This window comes from Equus przewalskii, chromosome X (genome assembly GCF_037783145.1).
Source record: "Equus przewalskii isolate Varuska chromosome X, EquPr2, whole genome shotgun sequence".
Classification (NCBI taxonomy): domain Eukaryota; kingdom Metazoa; phylum Chordata; class Mammalia; order Perissodactyla; family Equidae; genus Equus; species Equus przewalskii.
Window position 1 is genome coordinate 108056476 of NC_091863.1, and position 19465 is coordinate 108075940.

The 19465-nt window shown below is 38.9% G+C and overlaps 1 protein-coding gene across 1 annotated transcript in view; it reads left to right on the forward strand.

Moving 5' to 3' along the window:
* The first annotated feature begins 222 nt into the window (after positions 1 to 222).
* The window catches only part of HPRT1 (hypoxanthine phosphoribosyltransferase 1), a 33524-nt gene continuing 14281 nt past the window's right edge, over positions 223 to 19465 (forward strand). The window contains exons 1-3 of the mRNA XM_070606545.1: positions 223 to 469; positions 9503 to 9609; positions 10868 to 11051. Coding sequence (XP_070462646.1) covers positions 443 to 469; positions 9503 to 9609; positions 10868 to 11051 — 318 coding nt within the window. The 5' untranslated portion in view covers positions 223 to 442. The remainder of the gene's footprint in view (positions 470 to 9502; positions 9610 to 10867; positions 11052 to 19465) is intronic.

A 19465-nucleotide genomic window follows, 5' to 3' on the forward strand; every position in this document is an offset into this window, starting at 1 on the left:
GGAACCTGAAGAGCAAGCCCCCAGTTTAGGGCCACTACGAGACAATGCGGGCAGCGAGAGTTGAGGGGATTGGGGAGCCACCTGGATGGGAGGCAGAGGGAAAGACGGGATACAGGCTGCGCAGAAGGAGTCTCCGCTGCTTCCGGAACAAAATTCCCACAGCCACCTCGGGATCGGTAACCGTGCGAGCGTCAGCTGAGGCGCGCGTGGGGGCGGGGCCGCGGGGCGGGGGCGAAGCCTGCGTCGCCCGCGCGCGGCGGCGGCGGCGCGCGTGGGGGCGGAGCCTCGGGGGGCGGGGGCGGAGCCTGCGTCGCCTGGCTCCGAGCGCCGCAGCGGCTGAGGACGCTCGCTTGAAGCGCCCGGTTTTCCCGCGCTGTGCCGCCTCCTGCTGCGCGCCGCTTCCTCTTCCTCAGACGGTCTTCGGCCCGCCGCCGGCTCCGTTATGGCGACCCTGAGCCCCAGTGTCGTGGTGAGCAGCTTGGCCCGCGGCAGCGGCGGCGGCAGCCAGTCCCTGAGGCGCGGGCCCGCACTGCGGGGGGCGGCGCGGGGCGGGGGCGACCGCAGCGTCCCGGGGTGGGCTTTACCCCGTCGCCCCGGGGCGGCCAGGGGGGTGGACTTGCGAGGGCTGGGGTGGGTGTGGCCCCAGAGAGCCCCGGGAAAGAGGGCTGCGTGTGGGGAGAGAGGGTGGCAATGGCGTTTTGGTTGACATGTGCCGCCTGCCAGCGTGCTGGGGGGAGGGGCCGCGGGCCGGTTCGGGAAGGATCGGCGGGGAGGGTGGCGACTTCCCCGTGGAGGCCGTGCTCTGTCCGTGCGCGGTGGCGGTGGCGCCGCCGTGGAGGCCCTGGCACGGAGGCCGTGCGGGCGCGGGCGGCTTCCTCTGGCCCCGCAGACGTGAGGAGGCGTCTGCGTGGGAACGCGCATCGCCTCGCTGAACCCTCGCGGCGGCCTCGGGGGCCGGAGCCGTGCCCACCTTTTTAGACCCCACGAAAATAGTGAAACGCTCTTAGGTCATTGGTCCACGGCTCGCCAGGCCTCAAATTCAGATGCGCTGGAGTCTGGACCCGGGGCTCTTTGCTGCTGCAAGGGACAAAAACATGCGAATATGGTCCTTATCCTCAAGGGCATTGGTACCGTAATCAGCCTTTCCTATTCTGTCTCTAACCACATTGGTTCCTTTTCTCGTTTCTCGAACAAGCCGAGCTGCCCCCCTCTCCCCTACTTTTTGATCGTGCTTGCTGAAATAGCCAACCCCGCTCCCGACGGTTAGATGCCTTAGCCTGCGTTGTTATTATTACTGTTGTTGTTTTAGCAGTTACCTGATTACCTGTTGATTCTCTCTCCCACTAAAAGAAACTTTGTGAGGGCAGGAATCACCACTGTAACTCCAGTGCGTGGCATGTAAGAAATTCTCAATAATGGTTTGTTGGATGAACCACTTGAGCCCTTAAAAGGGAAGGATTCTATGTCATATTAGACTTTGTGACTTAAGGTAAAGAGCAGGAGTCTAGCCTGGAATCCTACTTGTTTGGGCTATTTACTAGCTGTGTGGCTTTGGGTTACTTACTTCACCTTTCTGGGCTTTAGTGTCCTTATGTATAAGTGAAGTGCTACCTACCTCTTGGTGTTATTGAAAGGGATTATAAGATGGCCAATGTGAAGAAACAACTTTTGCGTGGTCCCTGACTGGGAATAGGAATAATAGCTATCATTGTGTTTATCTACGTAGTCCTATTTACTCCTCAAAACAGCCCTGTAACAGTACTATGATTATTACTGTTTTGCTAAGGAAGAATCTTTGAAGCCTCAGAGAAGTTAAGTGACTTAACCTTTTAACATGCCCATGCCACACAGTTATTAAGAGGGAGCTCAGACTCAAGAGCCAAGAGACTTAGGGCTGGCCCGGTGGCGCAGTAGTTAAGTGCGCACGTTCCGCTTCGCCGTCCTGGGGTTCGCTGCTTCGGATCCCGGGTGCAGACATGGCACTGCTTGGCACACCATGCTGTGGTGGCATCTCACCTATAAAGTAGAGGAAGATGGGCACGGATGTTAGCTCAGGGCCAGGCTTCCTCAGCAAAAAGAGGAGGATTGGCAGCAGTTAGCTCAGGGCTAATCTTCCTCGAAGAAAAAAGAAAAAAAGAGCCCATACACTTAAATGTTATGCTAATAGTAGGTACTCAAAAAATGGTGGGGGATGTTGTTTTTAATCAGTTGCTGAAGAAGTTAGATGCTTTTAGCTTTGGGGTATGATGCCTGCCCCAGCATACAGTGAATTATTATTGCTAGAACTGGCTGTTAGTTTTGCTTGAACATCAAGATATTCATTGTAATTTTGGTTTGCAAATTTCTGTTCCTTTTTTTTTATTTCCTTCCTATAAATTGTCTGCATGTTAGAGATAACAAACATTTAAATAGTGCTTACTATGTGCTGGTTACTATTCTAAGCCCTTTACATACTTTAACTAGTTTGATATTTATTTAAAAATGTATGTGGCTCAGAGAGGTTAAGTAACTTGCCCAAGGTCACCCAGCAGTGCTAGGATTTGAATCTAAGTTATCTGGCTCCAGAGTCTGCTCTTAACCTCTCCACTTTTAAGTTAGTAGTGACAATGGTAGATATTTATTTAGTACTTACTGTGTCTTTGGCATCGAACCAAATATTTTGCAGACATTATATATATATAATGTAAACATCCTGAAGTTACATAATAGGTACCCCATGAGATAGGTAAACACTGGTATGACCTTGGAGGCACAGATTGGTGAAGTAACTTGCCCAACATCACTCAGAGGAAATTGGCCTGCAGATCTACCTGATAGAACCCATGCTGCTTGTAACTGTCATTAAACTGCCAGGGTAAACTTGGACACACTTGGACTAAGAACAAGCTTCTAGATTTTTGCAAATTAATGTGAAACATCAAATATGCATTATATGGATATAATATCTTCTAAATTTCAGGATGGTGGTGCTAGAAATGTCATCTTGTACTAACTGAGCTTAAATCTTGCCCTGCCAATAATTTTCACAGAATTGATAAAATAGTGCATTTTCTTTGTCCACAACTCTATCATTGTTATCAACAGAGTCTAGACCGACATCAGTCAGTGTAGACCAAAGTTATTCTTCGTAACCACCGAGAAATGGAGTAGTTCAGTTTGGGGGTTTCATTCTGAGAGTTGAGTAATGTGACACGCATACTGTAGATCCACCTTAATTCTTTTCTGTCTGTTGTTTCTGTCTGCGTATTGCAGAAAGTCGGTAGGCAGGCAGTGGGGGGAAAAACCCAAAAGAGCCAACCAGATCAGCAGAGAAAGAGGGTCTTGGAGTTTTCTCTAGTTCATTAGGCAGTAACTGAGCCGTGTCGTTTTTTAACTGGGCCCCCTGTGTGAAGAGATGCTAACGATGCACTAGTATATTCTTCTTCCTTTCATAATTATATATTGTGTGGATTCAGTAAGATTTAAATGCTATAAAAGTGTCAACCACCATCATTTATATCAACATTGAGACTCGATTGTTATTTTCCTGCCAGCGGCTACCAAAGTACTAACATTTAGAATAATTTGCCACTAATAAGAATTCAAACAAACACTTCAAATTGCTGTGGGACTACTATCTTCAACGCTGTGTTTCTGATAATTGATAGGTATGTATTTTTTTGTCCAGAACGGATGTGTTTATCATCCCACTGTGCACACTAATAAAAGAAAAGATCATAGTGTTGGGTAAATTCATGTCCTTGCATATATAGTAGTTATGGGCCCACTTACCTAGGAGCAGCTAATAATTTATCCCTGGGTTGAATAGTCAAGAATGCTGGTTTTAATTCTTGTCACCTTTAGATTCTTGTAAACCTTTTAATTCTTTAGCCCTTAGAAGGGAGGGCAGGCAAGTTATATGTGTAATTTATTTGTAAGACTGATAGAGATTGAAAGATAAACATACTAGTAGCCTAAATTATTTTCACATTTAGGAGTATGTGCATGAGTAATTCATAATTTTGGTTTTATGATGCCCTGAGTTATCACAAATTATCCCAAGGGGATGGCATAGTATCTGCTTTGGTGCTTTTTGAAAATTTTAAGATATCTGAATATAAAAGGTAAAAAATATGCCACCTAACAATTTCTGTCCATTCTAGAAGCTTGCAATTGTTGTTGGTTACTAGGAATAAAATAAAATATAATTTATCTATTAGTGTATGTCTTCACAAAGCTTGCATTTTAAGACTCGCTTCCTCACTTCTATTTAGTCTTGTTTGGACCCATGAACGTGGTTGTTTTTTGACCACAAAGAGACTTAAACAGTTCTAGTCATAGATGGTGAATAATTTCCTTGTTTACTGTAATTTTAGATAATATATCTTTGTAATTAGAAATTTTGTGTAAACCACAAAAATTTTAATATATGAAAACCATTATTATATATGTGACACACATAATTATTAAGAATTTGAGATCCTAGTTTTACTGGAAAGTAAAATTTTGGTAATTTATGATAGCAAAAGTATTTACTGATTCTAGACAAAAGGCAGATATTAATGTTACATTTTTCAATAATCTTTCATATTAATAAAAGTACCTGTGTAGATTTTATTATTAACAAGTATGTTACAGGTAGGTTAGAATTTGAGAGCTGTGTTCTAAAGCTCTGAGGAGATGCAGTCAGATTTCTAAACTGTGTGGGTAAATGGTAAGTAACTCAGAGCTAGTAATGATCTATCCTTTGATTTCCATTTCAGCCAGAAATGGCCATAGTGGGAAAGGTCGATCTGGAGACAAACTATATTTTGATTTATTTACCATTTCTGGCCCTTCCAGAGCTCCTCTCAAATATTTTGAGGTTGGGCCCTCCCCAAAGCCATCCAGGACCTTCTTTGTGATCTTCTCCAACCATTAAATGTTAAGTTTTTGTTATGGGCTGAGTGTTTGTTGCTCTCCTCCTACCCCCATTCATATGTTGAAGCCCTAACCCCCTAGTGTGGTGGTATTTGGAGATGGGGCCTCTGGGAGGTTTTAGGATTAGATAAGGTCGTGAGGTTGGGGCCCTGATCTTTTAAGAAGAAGACACCAGAGAGCTCCCTCCCCGCTCCAACCCTCACCACGCACATAGATAGCTAGGAGAAAGTGGCTGCCTACAAGCCAAGAGAAGCAGCCTCAGAATGAAATCTACCTTACCGGCACCTTGATTTTGGACTTGCCAGTCTTAGAACTGTGAGAAATAAATTACTGTTGTTTAAGCCACCCAGTCTATGGTATTTTGTTATGGCAGCCTGAGCTGACTAATACAGTCCTTTTAGAAGGTGTTGGTAATAACCACATGCTTAGACGTGTGACACCAATTCACAAATAATAAAACATGTGATTTACATTTGTACAGAAAGTTGGGCACTGCTATCGCCTGGTTGATTTAGAAAGCTGTGCTACTGCAGTGTCAGAGACATGCCAATCTGGACACTTCACTCAGTTTTCAACCTAGGCAATACAATATAATGACTACTTTAAGCTTGGTATTTCTCTAGGAGGGAGTCATTGGTGCTGGGTGACCTTGGGTTCCAGGTTTATCTTTAGTGCGTATATAAGTCTTCTTGATAATCACAAGTTTTGGGCTTGTCAAATTAGGTTCGGGTACAAATTACAGGCTTTATTGTGCTGTGTAGTTAGTTGTATATATGTATGTCTTTTTCACTAGATTATAAGCTCTTTGAGAGCTCTAAATTTATAATCATCTTTGTATCTCCCTGCAAAATCTGTTGTACAGGGCCTTAATCAAGGCGGATGCTGAATGCGTTTTTATGTAATTGAATATATTCAGTACTTTTCTATCAAAGCAGTCGCTGAATTGCTGACTAAGCCATATCAGGTGGGATTAATACCAGATATTAACCAATATCAGATGGGGCAAATAAAGGATAATAAGATTAAAGACCACCAAGTATATTTCTGTCAGCTCTTGTAGAGATTGAGGTTACTGGGCCTGTTTCATATGAAGCTTTGGTATTTGGGATGATTAAAAACAAGTTCCTGTTTATAGAATTATGTCTTATTTTATGTTATTTCTTATCAGTGATCCAGGCACAAGTGAGGCTACTGAATGAGAGTTTGCCCTCTTAAACTCCTGTAATGCTTTACCTGGATCTTTTTCATAGCAGTTTAACACAGTGTCTTATGGTTATTCATGTACATGTCGTGTGTTCTACACTGTAAACTCCTTGAGGATAGCTGTGTCACATTTCTCTAATCCTCTCTAGTATGTGCAACATAGTAGATACTCAAGTGTTAGTAATAAGAATACAGGTTCTGAATGAGGTCCTCACCATTTTCAAATTAGTATTCTAATATTTGATCATTAAATATGAGTTTAAAAGACTTCGAGTTTTCATTAAATGTAAAATTAGGAAAAGTTGATGTTGATGTCTTGTCATCATTTAAATAAATTACTTCTTATTTAACTTTATATTGTGGAAACATCCACAAGTAGGTATAATAGTATAATGAACTCTCATGTACTCATTGCCCAGTTCTGACAACTATCTATCCATGGCCAATCATATTTCTTAAACTAGGACCCCCCCATAAATATATCCCATTTATTTATAGTGAGTTATAACAAAGTTGAGAATTCATGCCTAGAGTACCTCAAGCAATGAAAGTTTTATGAGTTCTTGTTTTTGCCTTTTGGGAAGAGTTATATTAACATGTTTGTTATTCTTGAAATAAATCAACCCTTTGACATTAAATGTGATATATAAATCTAATAGTATTGATTGAAAATAAAATTTTTTGAATTGGAAATTAATTTGTTGTGTTGACAGAGATAGAATTCCTATTTTGGGGTACATTCCTGCTTGTCTGTCTGTATTAGACTCCGTGTCTGGGATGAACTCCGGGCAGAATTCATATTAGCTTTGATTGAGACGAACAAGACTCTTGAAGATCTTAGGCTGCGTGCAAAACCTGTAGGCCAGAATTGAGTCTTTTTCACAGAAGCAGTAGTCTTCACAAGTATTCTGTATTTCAAAGAGTTCCAGGTGGGTCCTGGTTTATGCTTGTGGCAGAAGCAGTGAGTAAGTGGGAGGAAGGGTGAGTAAGCTTTGGGGAAGCCGTTTTGGTGCTCTGGGTCTTAATTTTAAAGCACTATGAAATGGTGCATTTTCGTTCTTGTCAAGGCATAGCAAATATGTTCTGATGAGCCTGACATGAAGGTTTCCCCTCTTATCTTACAGGATCTAGCAAGTCTATCTTCTTATCCCAAAACTTGAACTAAATTTCAGTTTATAAAATTTATAAAAGTAATACCTGCTTATTATAAAGTACTCTTGAAATGCTCCCGTAGGTCACACAAATGTTCCATTTCCCTTTTTTTTGTAGTAAACGTGTTCTGAAGTGAGCATGATGTAAATGTTGAGGAGATACATTAGCACTTCATCTTAGAGGATCTAGCATAATCTTTTTTCCCAAAAATAAAATTTTTTCCTCTCTATGAAAGCAGTACGTATTTGCTTAAAAACAAATCAATATTGACTTCTGACTGCCCTCAGACCGGCTGCAGGGAGTGCCTGTACACTGCATGCGACTGAACCCCCGTGCCTGTGGCTGTGTCCTGGTCCACCCACTTAATTGCCGCCAGCCTCCTGGCCATGTGCACAGATACTACCAGAATGACGTGGCAATACTTAAAATTCCACCAAAATCTAGAGAGCTCAAAACAGAGCTTTTGAGACTGAGAGACATTATGAACCTCAAATTTCTCAGAATATAATTATGAATTCTGTGAATAATATTATAAATTCCAAATGGGTGTTTTTTAAATGTGCTGAAAGCCAAGCTACTTGTCTTTAAGTACCTAATACAGTGCTGACTGAAAGAGGAGGTGCTCAGTAGATATTAACCGATACATTGAGATTGAAGTGTGGTTTGACCAATATTCTTGAAAACTGCCAAAGCTCCTATCATCAGCTTCTTGAATGTGATTTGGAGGGTATTTAGTCTTGAGTATCATATGAGATATTGTAATTCTGGTTTATTTTTTTGAATAAGATTTAAATATAATGGTGAATGGGAATTGTGAATCAACTATAATTTAAAAAAGTGAAGTTGACAATAAAAAAACAAGTCAGTATTAAGCATGGAAAGTAGCAAGTCCCCACTTCTTGTAGTTGACCATTGTTTTATATGTATATTTCTCCACATCCACCCATCCTTCCTCCTTTCCCTCCTTCCTTCCTTTCTTCCTTTCCTCTGTCCCTCCTTCCTTTTCTTCCTTTTATTTCTTTGTATGACAGTTTTTATTGGTAGATTTTGTTTTAACATATCTTTTCAAATGTCCCCATACTTTTTATATGTATGTATAAAAACACATACTACCAAAAGTAATTTATAAGAAAGACTATTGAATTTGTTAAAAAGCAATATATACTCACTGAAGAAAATTTGGAATATGGTATAAAGAACTCAATAAAATCACTGTAACTCCCGGGGCTGGCCCCGTGGTCGAGTGGTTAAGTTCACGCACTCCGCTGCAGGCGGCCCAGTGTTTCGTCGGTTCGAATCCTGGGTGCGGACATGGCACTGCTCATCAAACCACGCTGAGACAGCATCCCACATACCACAACTAGAAGGACCCACAAGGAAGAATATACAACTATGTAGTGGGGGGCTTTGGGGAGAAAAAGGAAAAAATAAAATCTTTAAAAAAAAAATCACTATAACTCCCCTCCCCAAGATAATAGTTTTTATGGTTTTGTTATATTTTTTCTTTGTGTATAGATACATATATAATATTTATAAAACTGTAATCATAGTACATTTTACCACCACAGGTACCATCAGGTATCATCAGTGTTACTAAATATTTTGTGTGCCAGGGACTGGGCATACTAAGACAATATGTAGTCATACTCAAACAATCTGGGTTTTTCTACTGTGAAGGTACCTCATGACTTGATTATAACAATCTCAGACTTCTAGGAGTTTGAGTATTTAAGAAATCACTTAGCTTTTTTTGGAGTTTTTTTTCCCTTGCTGTGAGATGAGAGAGGCTATTTGGATTTGGGGTGGGAAAGAGCAGTTTTTCTTGTTCAGTGTGATACTTTAACTTATTAGACTACAGTGTATTAAAAATGTTTTTTTACTAAGTTTTCAAATGTACTCAAAAATGGAGAGAATAGTACAATGGATCTCCCCATATATTCGTCACTCGTGTTTAAAATATTATCAAGATTTTGACACATTTGTCTTGGCTCTAAAGTTTTTCTTCTCTTAGCTGAGCTGAAGGAAATTTCACGTCATTTTATTTCTACAATCTTAACTGTTCATCTCTAAGTCATGGTTGCTTTTTTATATAACTGTAGTGCATTATTATACCTATCAAAGTTACAGAAAGTTCTTGATATCACATACCTAAATTTCTCTGATAAGCTAAGCTTTTTTAACATCTAAATCCAATCAAGTGTTTGTATCCTGTAATGCTCTCACTGAAACAGCTGTATTTCTTTTTCAGATTAGTGACGATGAACCAGGTTATGACCTAGATTTATTTTGTATACCTAATCATTATGCTGAGGATTTGGAAAAGGTGTTTATTCCTCATGGAGTAATTATGGACAGGTTAGTAAGATCTTAAATTGAAGTTTTTGTTTTTTTCTTATATTGAAGTGTCAGCAACTGTTTTAAGTAGTTGATATTTGAACATAAACTAGGTCAGCTTGTCAGATAATAGATGCTTTCTGTTTTAAAAGGCCTCTTTACAAAAAAGGAGGGAAGGCTTACTGGTTACCCAGAGTAAGGCATGGTATACTAGAAATCTGTAAGGAGTAGAATAAAGTAAACCTTGAAGGGAGAAAGGAAGAATGAATCCAGTCACCAAGTCTTTGATTTCTCAACCCTGAACAGGTAATGGGCTAGGGCTGAATCACATGATGACGAGGTCACATTTTGAGTGTTATGCATGTCTAGCTTGAAAATTTCCCCTTAAGTGAATTTCAGTGAAAAACCTTACTTGGTATTTAAATACTTGCATTGTGTGTCTGACTATTTTGTTTTTGAATTTAAAATTGTAATATCAGTACGGGTGTGTTGTAAAATATTGTAACTAGAGGCTGTAAATGAGAAGAGTAAAGTTCTCTCAGCCGCCTGTGCACATTTCCTCCCTTAACACTGGCTGTGCACATATACTGTATGCAAATATACATACATATTTTAACACATGGGTATGTACTATCATATAGGTCTAAAATTTATTGGACTTTTTTTTTCTGTTAATACATCCAGAGCTATCCCATATATTTTAAAAGTTGTACAGTATTCCACTTTCTGGCTGTATTATAATTGATTTAACCAGTCCCCTATTGGTGGACACACAAGATTTCTCTATTGTTTTGCCTTTACAGACCATACTAGAAGGGAGTATCCTTTTATACACATTTGAGCACTTGCTCAACTTTATCCATGTGGAAATTCTGGGTCAAGGAGAAGGTGTTTATTGAATGTTTTGATACTGTAAAATTATCCTCCAAAAAGTTATATTAATTTATATTCCTAATGGTGTATGAGAGTGTTCTTGTCCTCACAATCTCTTCTAATAATTATATATTATCAGAGAAATTTTATTTAATCAGAATTTGCCAGCCTGATAGGTGAAAATGGTATCTTATTTTAATTTACATTTTTAAAGTTTATGATAGATGTTATAGGTACACTGGTTTTTAAATTTTTAGTTTTACTTTATGAAGCAAGGATATACTTCATGGGGGCAAAGGATGTGTTTTGTGGAAGTTTAATGCTTAAGGGATATTTGTTACAAAGTTTAAATGTATTTCTATTATATAAATTCATTTCTATTAAATTCCTGATTTTATTTCTGTAGGACTGAACGGCTTGCTCGAGATGTGATGAAGGAGATGGGAGGCCATCACATTGTAGCACTCTGTGTGCTCAAGGGGGGCTATAAATTCTTTGCTGACCTGCTGGATTATATCAAAGTGTTGAACAGAAATAGTGATAGATCCATTCCTATGACTGTAGATTTTATCAGACTGAAGAGCTACTGTGTAAGTATATTTAATACGTGTTTTTAAAAAACCATGGCAACTGTAGGTTTCCTTGTATGTTTTTGAAATTCTGCAAACTATACTTACATGTTTATTTCACTTAGTTACAGTGAGATTTTTTAATATATTCACTAGTACTTTATATCCAAGTGAAATCCAAGTGAATATGGAGGCTGTGTACTTATTTTAAAGATTTTTGGATTTTTTTAAACCCATTGTAAGAATTGCTGTGGGGACTTGGGGGATACTTTTTTGACTATATACATGCTGGTTGCAGATAATCCTGTCTGGAGCTGGATTGGTTTGCGGGAGAGTCGTAAGTTGTTCGGAGCTAAGTCTGATTAATAAGGTGGTCAACAATTGTTTTCTACAAAGCACATATGGAGTGAGAGCATTGGCACATTGCAGAAACCGCTTTTGATTCACGGTCACTCTGCCTGTGTTGCACAGTCTCAAATGCTTCAGAATAGTGACACAATAAGCAATATTGATGCTGTGGGATGAACCAAGATCAGTGTGATCTTTCACGTGAATTTCCACATGTGAATCATCCACAATTTCTTTGATCATGTAAACTTTTGATTTTTATTACTTCAAAGTATTGCTTTGTTTCTAGTACATGTTGGCATTGTAGTTCCCATGAGTTACTGTTTTCCTTAAAAGTGAGATTTCTCCCAGCTACTTCAAAGATTAGAATAAATGTCCAGTCTTTGCTGTTTCATGAATCAGTATCGTAGTGCATCTTTGTAGAAACTTGGCTTATGTTTACATTTTTGTTGAGAATAAGACCGTTTAACTACATTTAACTTTCAACCTTTATTCTCTCATTTATTTGATCCACGTCTTTGACCTCTTCCACATTTTCATCAGTCCTGTGGGTGACTGGACAAACATTTAAGTATTATCATAGACATTTTCCCAACCTGTTAAAACCCTTTGTGCTCATACATCATCACATTACTTCATACTACTTATCAGCTCCTTCTAACTTGCTAAAGTCTTGCTTGAATTCAAGACCTGTTTAAATGCAAAATTTTAATTTTTACTCGATAGAAGTTTATTTATTTATTTTGCTGGTTTACACTAAGATTTAATTCTTCTCAGTATAGCTGCTAGTGGTATAGTTGCCCAGCCTTTAACATATCGTTGCTTGGAGTCAAAACATGTACTTACAGTCCACAGTATGGTTTTTCTTTCTGATCTTCTTAAGCACACCCCGATACATGGATGCATAAAAATCAGTCTCATTGGGGCCGCCCCGTGGCCGAGTGGTTAAGTTCACGTGCTCTGCTTCAGCGGCCCAGGGTTTCGCCAGTTCGGATCATGGGCGTGGACATGGCACCACTCATCAGGCCATGCTGAGGTGGTGTCCCACAGGACACAACTAGAAGGACCCACAACTAAAAAATATACAACTATGTACCAGGGGGTTTTGGGGAGAAAAAAGGAAAAATAAAATCTTAAAAAAAAAAATTCAGTCTTGTTACTTCATGACTTATACATCATTCCTTTGGGGGTTTGTGCAGCATGTTCTTTCCTTGAAAAAGAAACTTACAAAAAATAGAGGGTAGGGGCCGGCCCGGTGGCGCAGCAGTTAAGTTCGCACGTTCCGCTTCTCAGCGGCCCGAGGTTCGCTGGTTCAGATCCCGGGTGCGGACATGGCACTGCTTGGCAGCCATGCTGTGGTAGGTGTCCCACGTATAAACTAGAGGAAGATGGGCACGGATGTTAGCTCAGAGCCAGGCTTCCTCAGCAAAAAGAGGAGGACTGGCAGTAGTTAGCTCAGGGCTAATCTTCCTCAAAAAAAAAAAAAATAGAGGGTATTTTAACTTTAATATTTTCTTTTTAAAAGTATTTTATAGTTATAAGAGCAATTAGAAGCAATAGAAACACTTTGACATTTTAATTCCATTTTCTACTTTTAGTTTTTTTCCTATTAGTTTTAGGTCTTAGAGGATTATTAAGCTGAACTCTTGAACTGATAAAAAGTGTGAAATCTTAAATATAAGCAAAGCGAATTTTTAGGTTAATTTTCACAGAGAGAAAAATAATATTCTATTTTATGTTAAATTCTGTGTAGATTTACTACTAAACAATCGAAATTAAGAAAACCATCCATATACTTTCTGTTGATTTGAAGTAACATTTCTACCCTATTTAATAATTCATCAGCTTGTCATGGAAGATATTCACATGTGCATATGAAAAACCAGGCAACTTAATTTGATAAAATTATAAGATGGAAATTTTAAATCTTTTGCAGCATCAGTAACGTTGATATTAGTATAGTTTTATATGCTGATCTTGACCAGTTTGAAATAGTGAATTAAACATTGACTGATGTGTACTAATCCTAAAGAAATGCTTCATGAACTATTAAATGTTCCTGGAATATATAAAGAAACAACAGTGTCAATGCATCCTGCTTGTTTTTCTTCAAAACAAAAATTGTATTTTTCTGATTAAAAAAATACGTTATTTTAAAAATCATACAACCACAGAAAATTGTAAAGGAATAAGTCACCCTAAATTCCACTACCACTTTTATTTCTAATATTTTAAAGAATTTTCTCTCTGTGTATACACACACACATGTTATAGTTTAGATAGTCTTTAATTAGAGTAGTTAGGCAGGGTTTTATTTGCTTAGTGCCTAGATAGGAAATTGCGGATTCCAAATACCATATTTGGAATACCAAATCTAAGATACCACTGATTTTAAGACTTACCACTGCTGTTTGCGCTGTTAAAAATGAAGACACTGTCAGTTATAGTTGCAAGTTGCCATCAATTGTAATATGTCTATGTCAGAGATTAAAATATGCACGTGCATCTTAGAACAATGAAATGTAGTACTATATAGTCAATGACCTTTTCTATCCCTAAGGCTCTGTCATATTCAGAAAAATGAAACAGTTAATAAATATGCAAATGTATTTCTCTATTGTGAGTTTAATTTTTTTTTTACTGAAATAGATTAATAAAAAAAATGACGAAGCCTCAGGAGGAAAAGTTGTCAGACAAGTAAATTTTTTGTGGGAGTATTTTTGTGTGGACCTTAAGCAAAGGGAAAATTAGCCTGATTTGTGGTATGTTCAAACTAGATTGCTTACATTAAAATGAAATTGTTCTTAGGATTTGGAATCTTACAGAAAACATTTTTGAGATTATGAATTATCTCCATGTACATTTGAAAACAATGAGGTGTAGAGGGATGAAGTGACTTGTAGATCATACAGGTCTTTGATTTGAACCCAAGCCTTTAACTTTGTGCAGAACTTAAGAGTCTTATTTGGGAAAACTTAACTGAATTGTGTCCTCTAATAATGGGCTTCCTCTTATTTCTTCATTCTCTACTAGTCAGAAGTTTTGTATGCAACCAATTAATTTTGCCAATTATGGGATTTTTCCTCAATTGTGGTTAGGGTTCATAAAGCTATAACTTTCAGTCTTGATCTTGGAAGTCGCTTGATTAGGCCATCTGTTTAATATATCAAACATGCAAATTATTTTATAGTAATTTGTAAAGAGATGGCTGAGTGAACTTGTTAAAGAAAAATGCAGAAAATATTGGAGTAGTTTCTTCAAGTGTCTCTTCTATAAGAAGAGGTCTTTAGCTTTCAGTAACCTTTTTCTGTATGTATTTAGTCAATTGCTTTGAAGTATACTTTTTTCTCTAGAACAGTTGAAGTTAAATGTAAGTGTACCACTTTGATGTTGACACTAGATAGTCTAAAGCTTATCTTCTATTTATCTATTTTTATATACATAAAGGAAGTGAGTGATTTATGCCTTTCTCCTGCTTATTGAATTGAGACTGTAGATATGGGTGGGAGAAAGAATTTGTTCAGTTTAAATTGGCAGGCATGGGGATGTGTACTATCCGTGTGGCATAAGGAAACTGTAACAGAGCTAGGGTCAAAAGTATACTTCTTAGCCCTTTCCTGTGGATTTTCACTTTGATGTAGTCCTTGTCATGCAACTGAGCTTTTATATAAGCACCCTGCTTCTTAAAACATAAAGGTCATGTTTAAGTATGGTCCCATGAAACTACAAATTTTGTTAAAAAAAATTAAGGAAATTGATTAATTCACTCAGCAAACACATACTTATCTGTTGTATGCAAAGTACTATCTTAGGCCATGAAAAATAATTCTGTTGAACATGTTTATTTTATCAGATCCTAGTCCTAAACCAGACATGGAATAAGAAGCATGAATATAGGATGCATTAACTTCTGAAGGTTTGGACACAGTGTACTTGAAAATACCAGATATTAGATGGTAGCACCTAACTCTTCAATCTTTTCTCTTACTATGTTGTGCTAAATGGAATCTTTGATTTGCTTAGAGCAGTGCTCACCAGTAGTACTTTCTGCAGTGATGGAAACGTTCCATGTTTGTGCAGTCTAATACAGAGCCACTAGTCCCATGTGCCTGTTGAGCACTTGGAATATGTCTTATGTAACAGAGGAGCTGAATCCTTAATTTTATTTAATTTTAAGTAATTGCCACATGTGCTTAGTGGCTACTGTATTGGTAGTGCAGGATTGGATCATCTATAAGGGCCCTACTTTATCAGCATCATTTCTTTTTTAACTGATAATTGCTTTTTTTTTTAAAAGCAGCATGTTCTTTTGAAAGAACCCGTACAATACAGGTAAATAAATTAACTTAGTACCTGGATGCATATCCTTCCAGACTTATTTTTTCCTGTGTATATTTTTAGAAAATTGGATATCATCCATTTTTCATCTGAGGTGCACTCTGCCTTTAAAAGTATGTGGTTTTCATATTCTCACTTTTGTTGATATTTGATCACGGTACAGGAAAACAGTTAAAGGACAGAGGATGGTTGAGATTATGATATGATGAGGAAACATTATTGAATATGGTGGTCTTGGGCCTAGCTGGATGTAGAGGGAATGACTGTTTCACAATAACTCCCTTCTAGGGTCCTGAAAGAATGTTGTGAAGTTCACTGCAAAAAAGCAAGCTGTGGGGGCCAGCCTGGTGGCATAGCGGTTAAGTTCCCACGTTCTTCTTGGCGGCCCAGGGTTTGGATCCCGGGTGCGGACATGGCACCGCTTGGCAAAAGCCATGCTGTGGTAGGCGTCCCACATATAAAGTAGAGGAAGATGGGCATGAATGTTAGCTCAGGGCCGGTCTTCCTCAGCAAAAAGAGGAGGATTGGCAGTAGTTAGCTCAGGGCTAATCTTCCTCAAAAAAAAAAAAATAATAATAAAAGCAAGCTATGTAGTGTGCTAAGCCACTAAATGCTAACCCAGCTTGGTGATTGGCCTCTCTGCATCCTCTTCTTGTGGCTTCAACCTCTTTGTTCCAAGAAGTTCTTTTGCAGCCCGTTCATTACATATTTTCACACATCTTTTTCTTCTCTTTTCCTATACCAAGCTTCAGTTCTTGTTTCTACCTAGAGGCTTTCAAAATTCCTAGGGATAGACAAGTAGTAATAAAGTTTCTTCATATTTCCCTTCTCGTTTTTTCACCTAGACTCAAGAAGGGTAGACATAATGGAAACACAGATGCTAAGGGTATGTATTTGTAGACTCAAAGAGCTTCTCTGGGAATTTTATGTAGTTGACAGTGACACCTTGAGTTAAGGGCACATTAGGCTCTCTGGCTGGGAGGAATGAGGAGATGGGATGGTAGAGAAGAGGGAGGAGCAACTCTCGGGGGCTCCCCCCTCTCCTGTGCCAGTCCCATCATCTCTTTGAAGATGAGGTATATAAGAGTCAGTCAGTAATGTAATGAAGTGGGGATACAGTGGGAAGCTTGTTCGAGAGAGGGAGAGTGGGAGGGAAATTCCCCTGGTGGGCTAAATGATTCATGGATGCCGTTTGTATGCACTTTGGGCACTTATACCTGTATTCTAGCACAGTGGACTGTAACGTTTTCTTCAGTGACTCTTCTTTTTTAGCCTCTATTTAAAAGGTGGCTTTTTCCATGAAAAAAGCCTCAGAAGAGATTTAAGCTAAAAACCTTGGAGTGAACAGGAATATGGGGATTGGGATGCTAGTGGAGCAGCAGTGTCTTGCATGCTTGGAGTTCTCTTGTCTCTTACCCTATCACCATAGCCTTTGGATCACTGGGGTTTTTCCATGACTCCATATTTTGCAGTTACATCTTTACTCCCTTTGTAAAAAAGGGTCAGTTGGAGTTGGACTGTAATACCAAATATCTACAGAAGATGGCACTGTTTAACTTTATTTACAGCGTGAATCATTTAATATGATTCACTCTCATTGAAAGCTTCAGGTTTTTGTACAGTTTTTTGGCTATTAATCAATTCTCTGTATTTGAAACTTTTTTTAAGTTAGTTAGAAGGGTGTCTGTAATTGCCTTAAGATGAGACTATGCAAGAGATTTTTTGATAGCAGTGTTCATATTTGTATTTAGTTTGTAACACTGAATAGTATTGGCCCATTTGTGTTTTTCAAAAATAATACTCCATAAAAAATGGAAATGTGTATAGAAGCATATGACAAAAATACAAGTATATAAAAGTAAAATGTTGTGTGGTGTTTTGTTTTTTTTTTTTTTTTTGCTGAGGAAGATTTGCCCTGAGCTAACATCTGTTGCCAATCTTAATCTTTTTGTATGTGAGTCGCCACAGCACGGCCACTGATGAGTGGTGTCAGTCTGTGCCCAGGAACTGAATCCAGGCCACTGAAGCAGGGCGCACCAAACATAACCACTAGGCCTCTGGGGCTGGCCTATTGTAAACTTTTTAAAAATGCTGAACAAAAGTAGTTTCATAGGTGACACATTGCTTTACTACTTGGTGTTTTTAATTACCATTATTCCTGTCAGTGTGTATAGATTATCAGATTCTTTTTCAAAGATTGGCACCTGGACTAACAACTGTTGCCAATCTTTTTTTTTTCCTGCTTTATCTCCCCAAACCCTGCCTGTACACAGTTGTATATCTTACTTGCACATCCTTCTAGTTGTGGGATGTGGGATGCCGCCTCAACGTGGCCTGACGAGCGGTGCCATGTCCGCACCCAGGATCCCAACCCTGGGCCGCTGCAGCGGAGCACGCGAACTTAACCACTCGGCCACGGAGCTGGCCCCATTTTTTTTTTTTTTTAAAGATTTTGTTTTTCCTTTTTCTCCCCAAAGCCCCCCAGTACATAGTTGTGTATTTTTAGTTGTGGGTCCTTCTAGTTGTGTCATGTGGAATGCCACCTCAGCATGGCCTGATGAGCAGTGCCATGCCCATGCCCAGGATTCAAACCGGCGAAACCCTGGGCTGCCAAAGTGGAGCACGCCAACTCAACCGCTTGGCCACGGGGCCGGCCCCAGATTCTTTTTAATAGCTGCATGGTATTACATTGTGTGGATGAACTTAGTTTAAATAGTTCCTGTTAATAGAAATGTTTGTTGTCTCCAATTTTTATTTCTTATAAACATTGATACAGTAAACATCCTTGTATGTACCTTTGCATACTTGTGTGTGTTTTTGTAGCATCGATTCCTGGAAGTGGGATTGTTGGGACAAATAGCATGCATGCTTACTATTTTAGTGGATATCGGTATGTTGTTTTCAAAAGAGGTTGTACCAATTTATACTCTCACCAACAGCAAGAGTGCTCGTTTCCCCTAACTTTTGCCAACATATATCATCAGGTTTAAGTTTTGCCGGTGTGAATGGGTGAACAGTAGAATCACATTGTTTTACTATTTGTTTCTCAGATAGATATTTTATACGTTACGGACTTTTCTTCTGTGAATTGCCTCTTTTGTGTTTGTTCTCCATTTTCCTATTGGGTTCTTACTGTTAGAGTCCAATGTATAATAAGAATATTTGTTACAGATCTTTTCTTTCATTTAAGTTCATGTCATGCCTAGATTTTTACCCTTTCTAAGAATGTGATAATATTCTACGTTTTCTTCCAGTCCGCTTATAGCTTTATTTTTTACATTTAGATGTTAATCCATCTGGAATTTATTTTTGTGTATGCTGTGAGGTAGGGATCATACTTTATTGTTTCCCAAATGGATAACTAGTTGATCAAACACCATTTATTGAATAATTCATCTTTTCCTTACTGACTTGAAATGCCATTTTTATCATATACTAAATCCTCATGTATTTCTGGGTCTGTTTCTGGGCTCGATTTTGTTCTGCGATCTCCTTGTCTGTTACTGTGCTGGCACAGCACTGTTGTAATTGCTGTAGCTTTGGTATGGTTTGCTCTCAGTTAGGGCAAGTCTAAGCTCTTTTGTTCACCTGTTCTTTCTCTCCAGTTTTCTGTCTTGAATCCAGCACAGCCCAATTATGATCATTATCACCACCAACTACAGTGAGTGTGGAGCATTCCCCTTTGAAACTCCTATAAGGTTTCTCCTGGATTCTGTGATAGCAGAAAACTGGGAGCCTAAGAGGTGTAC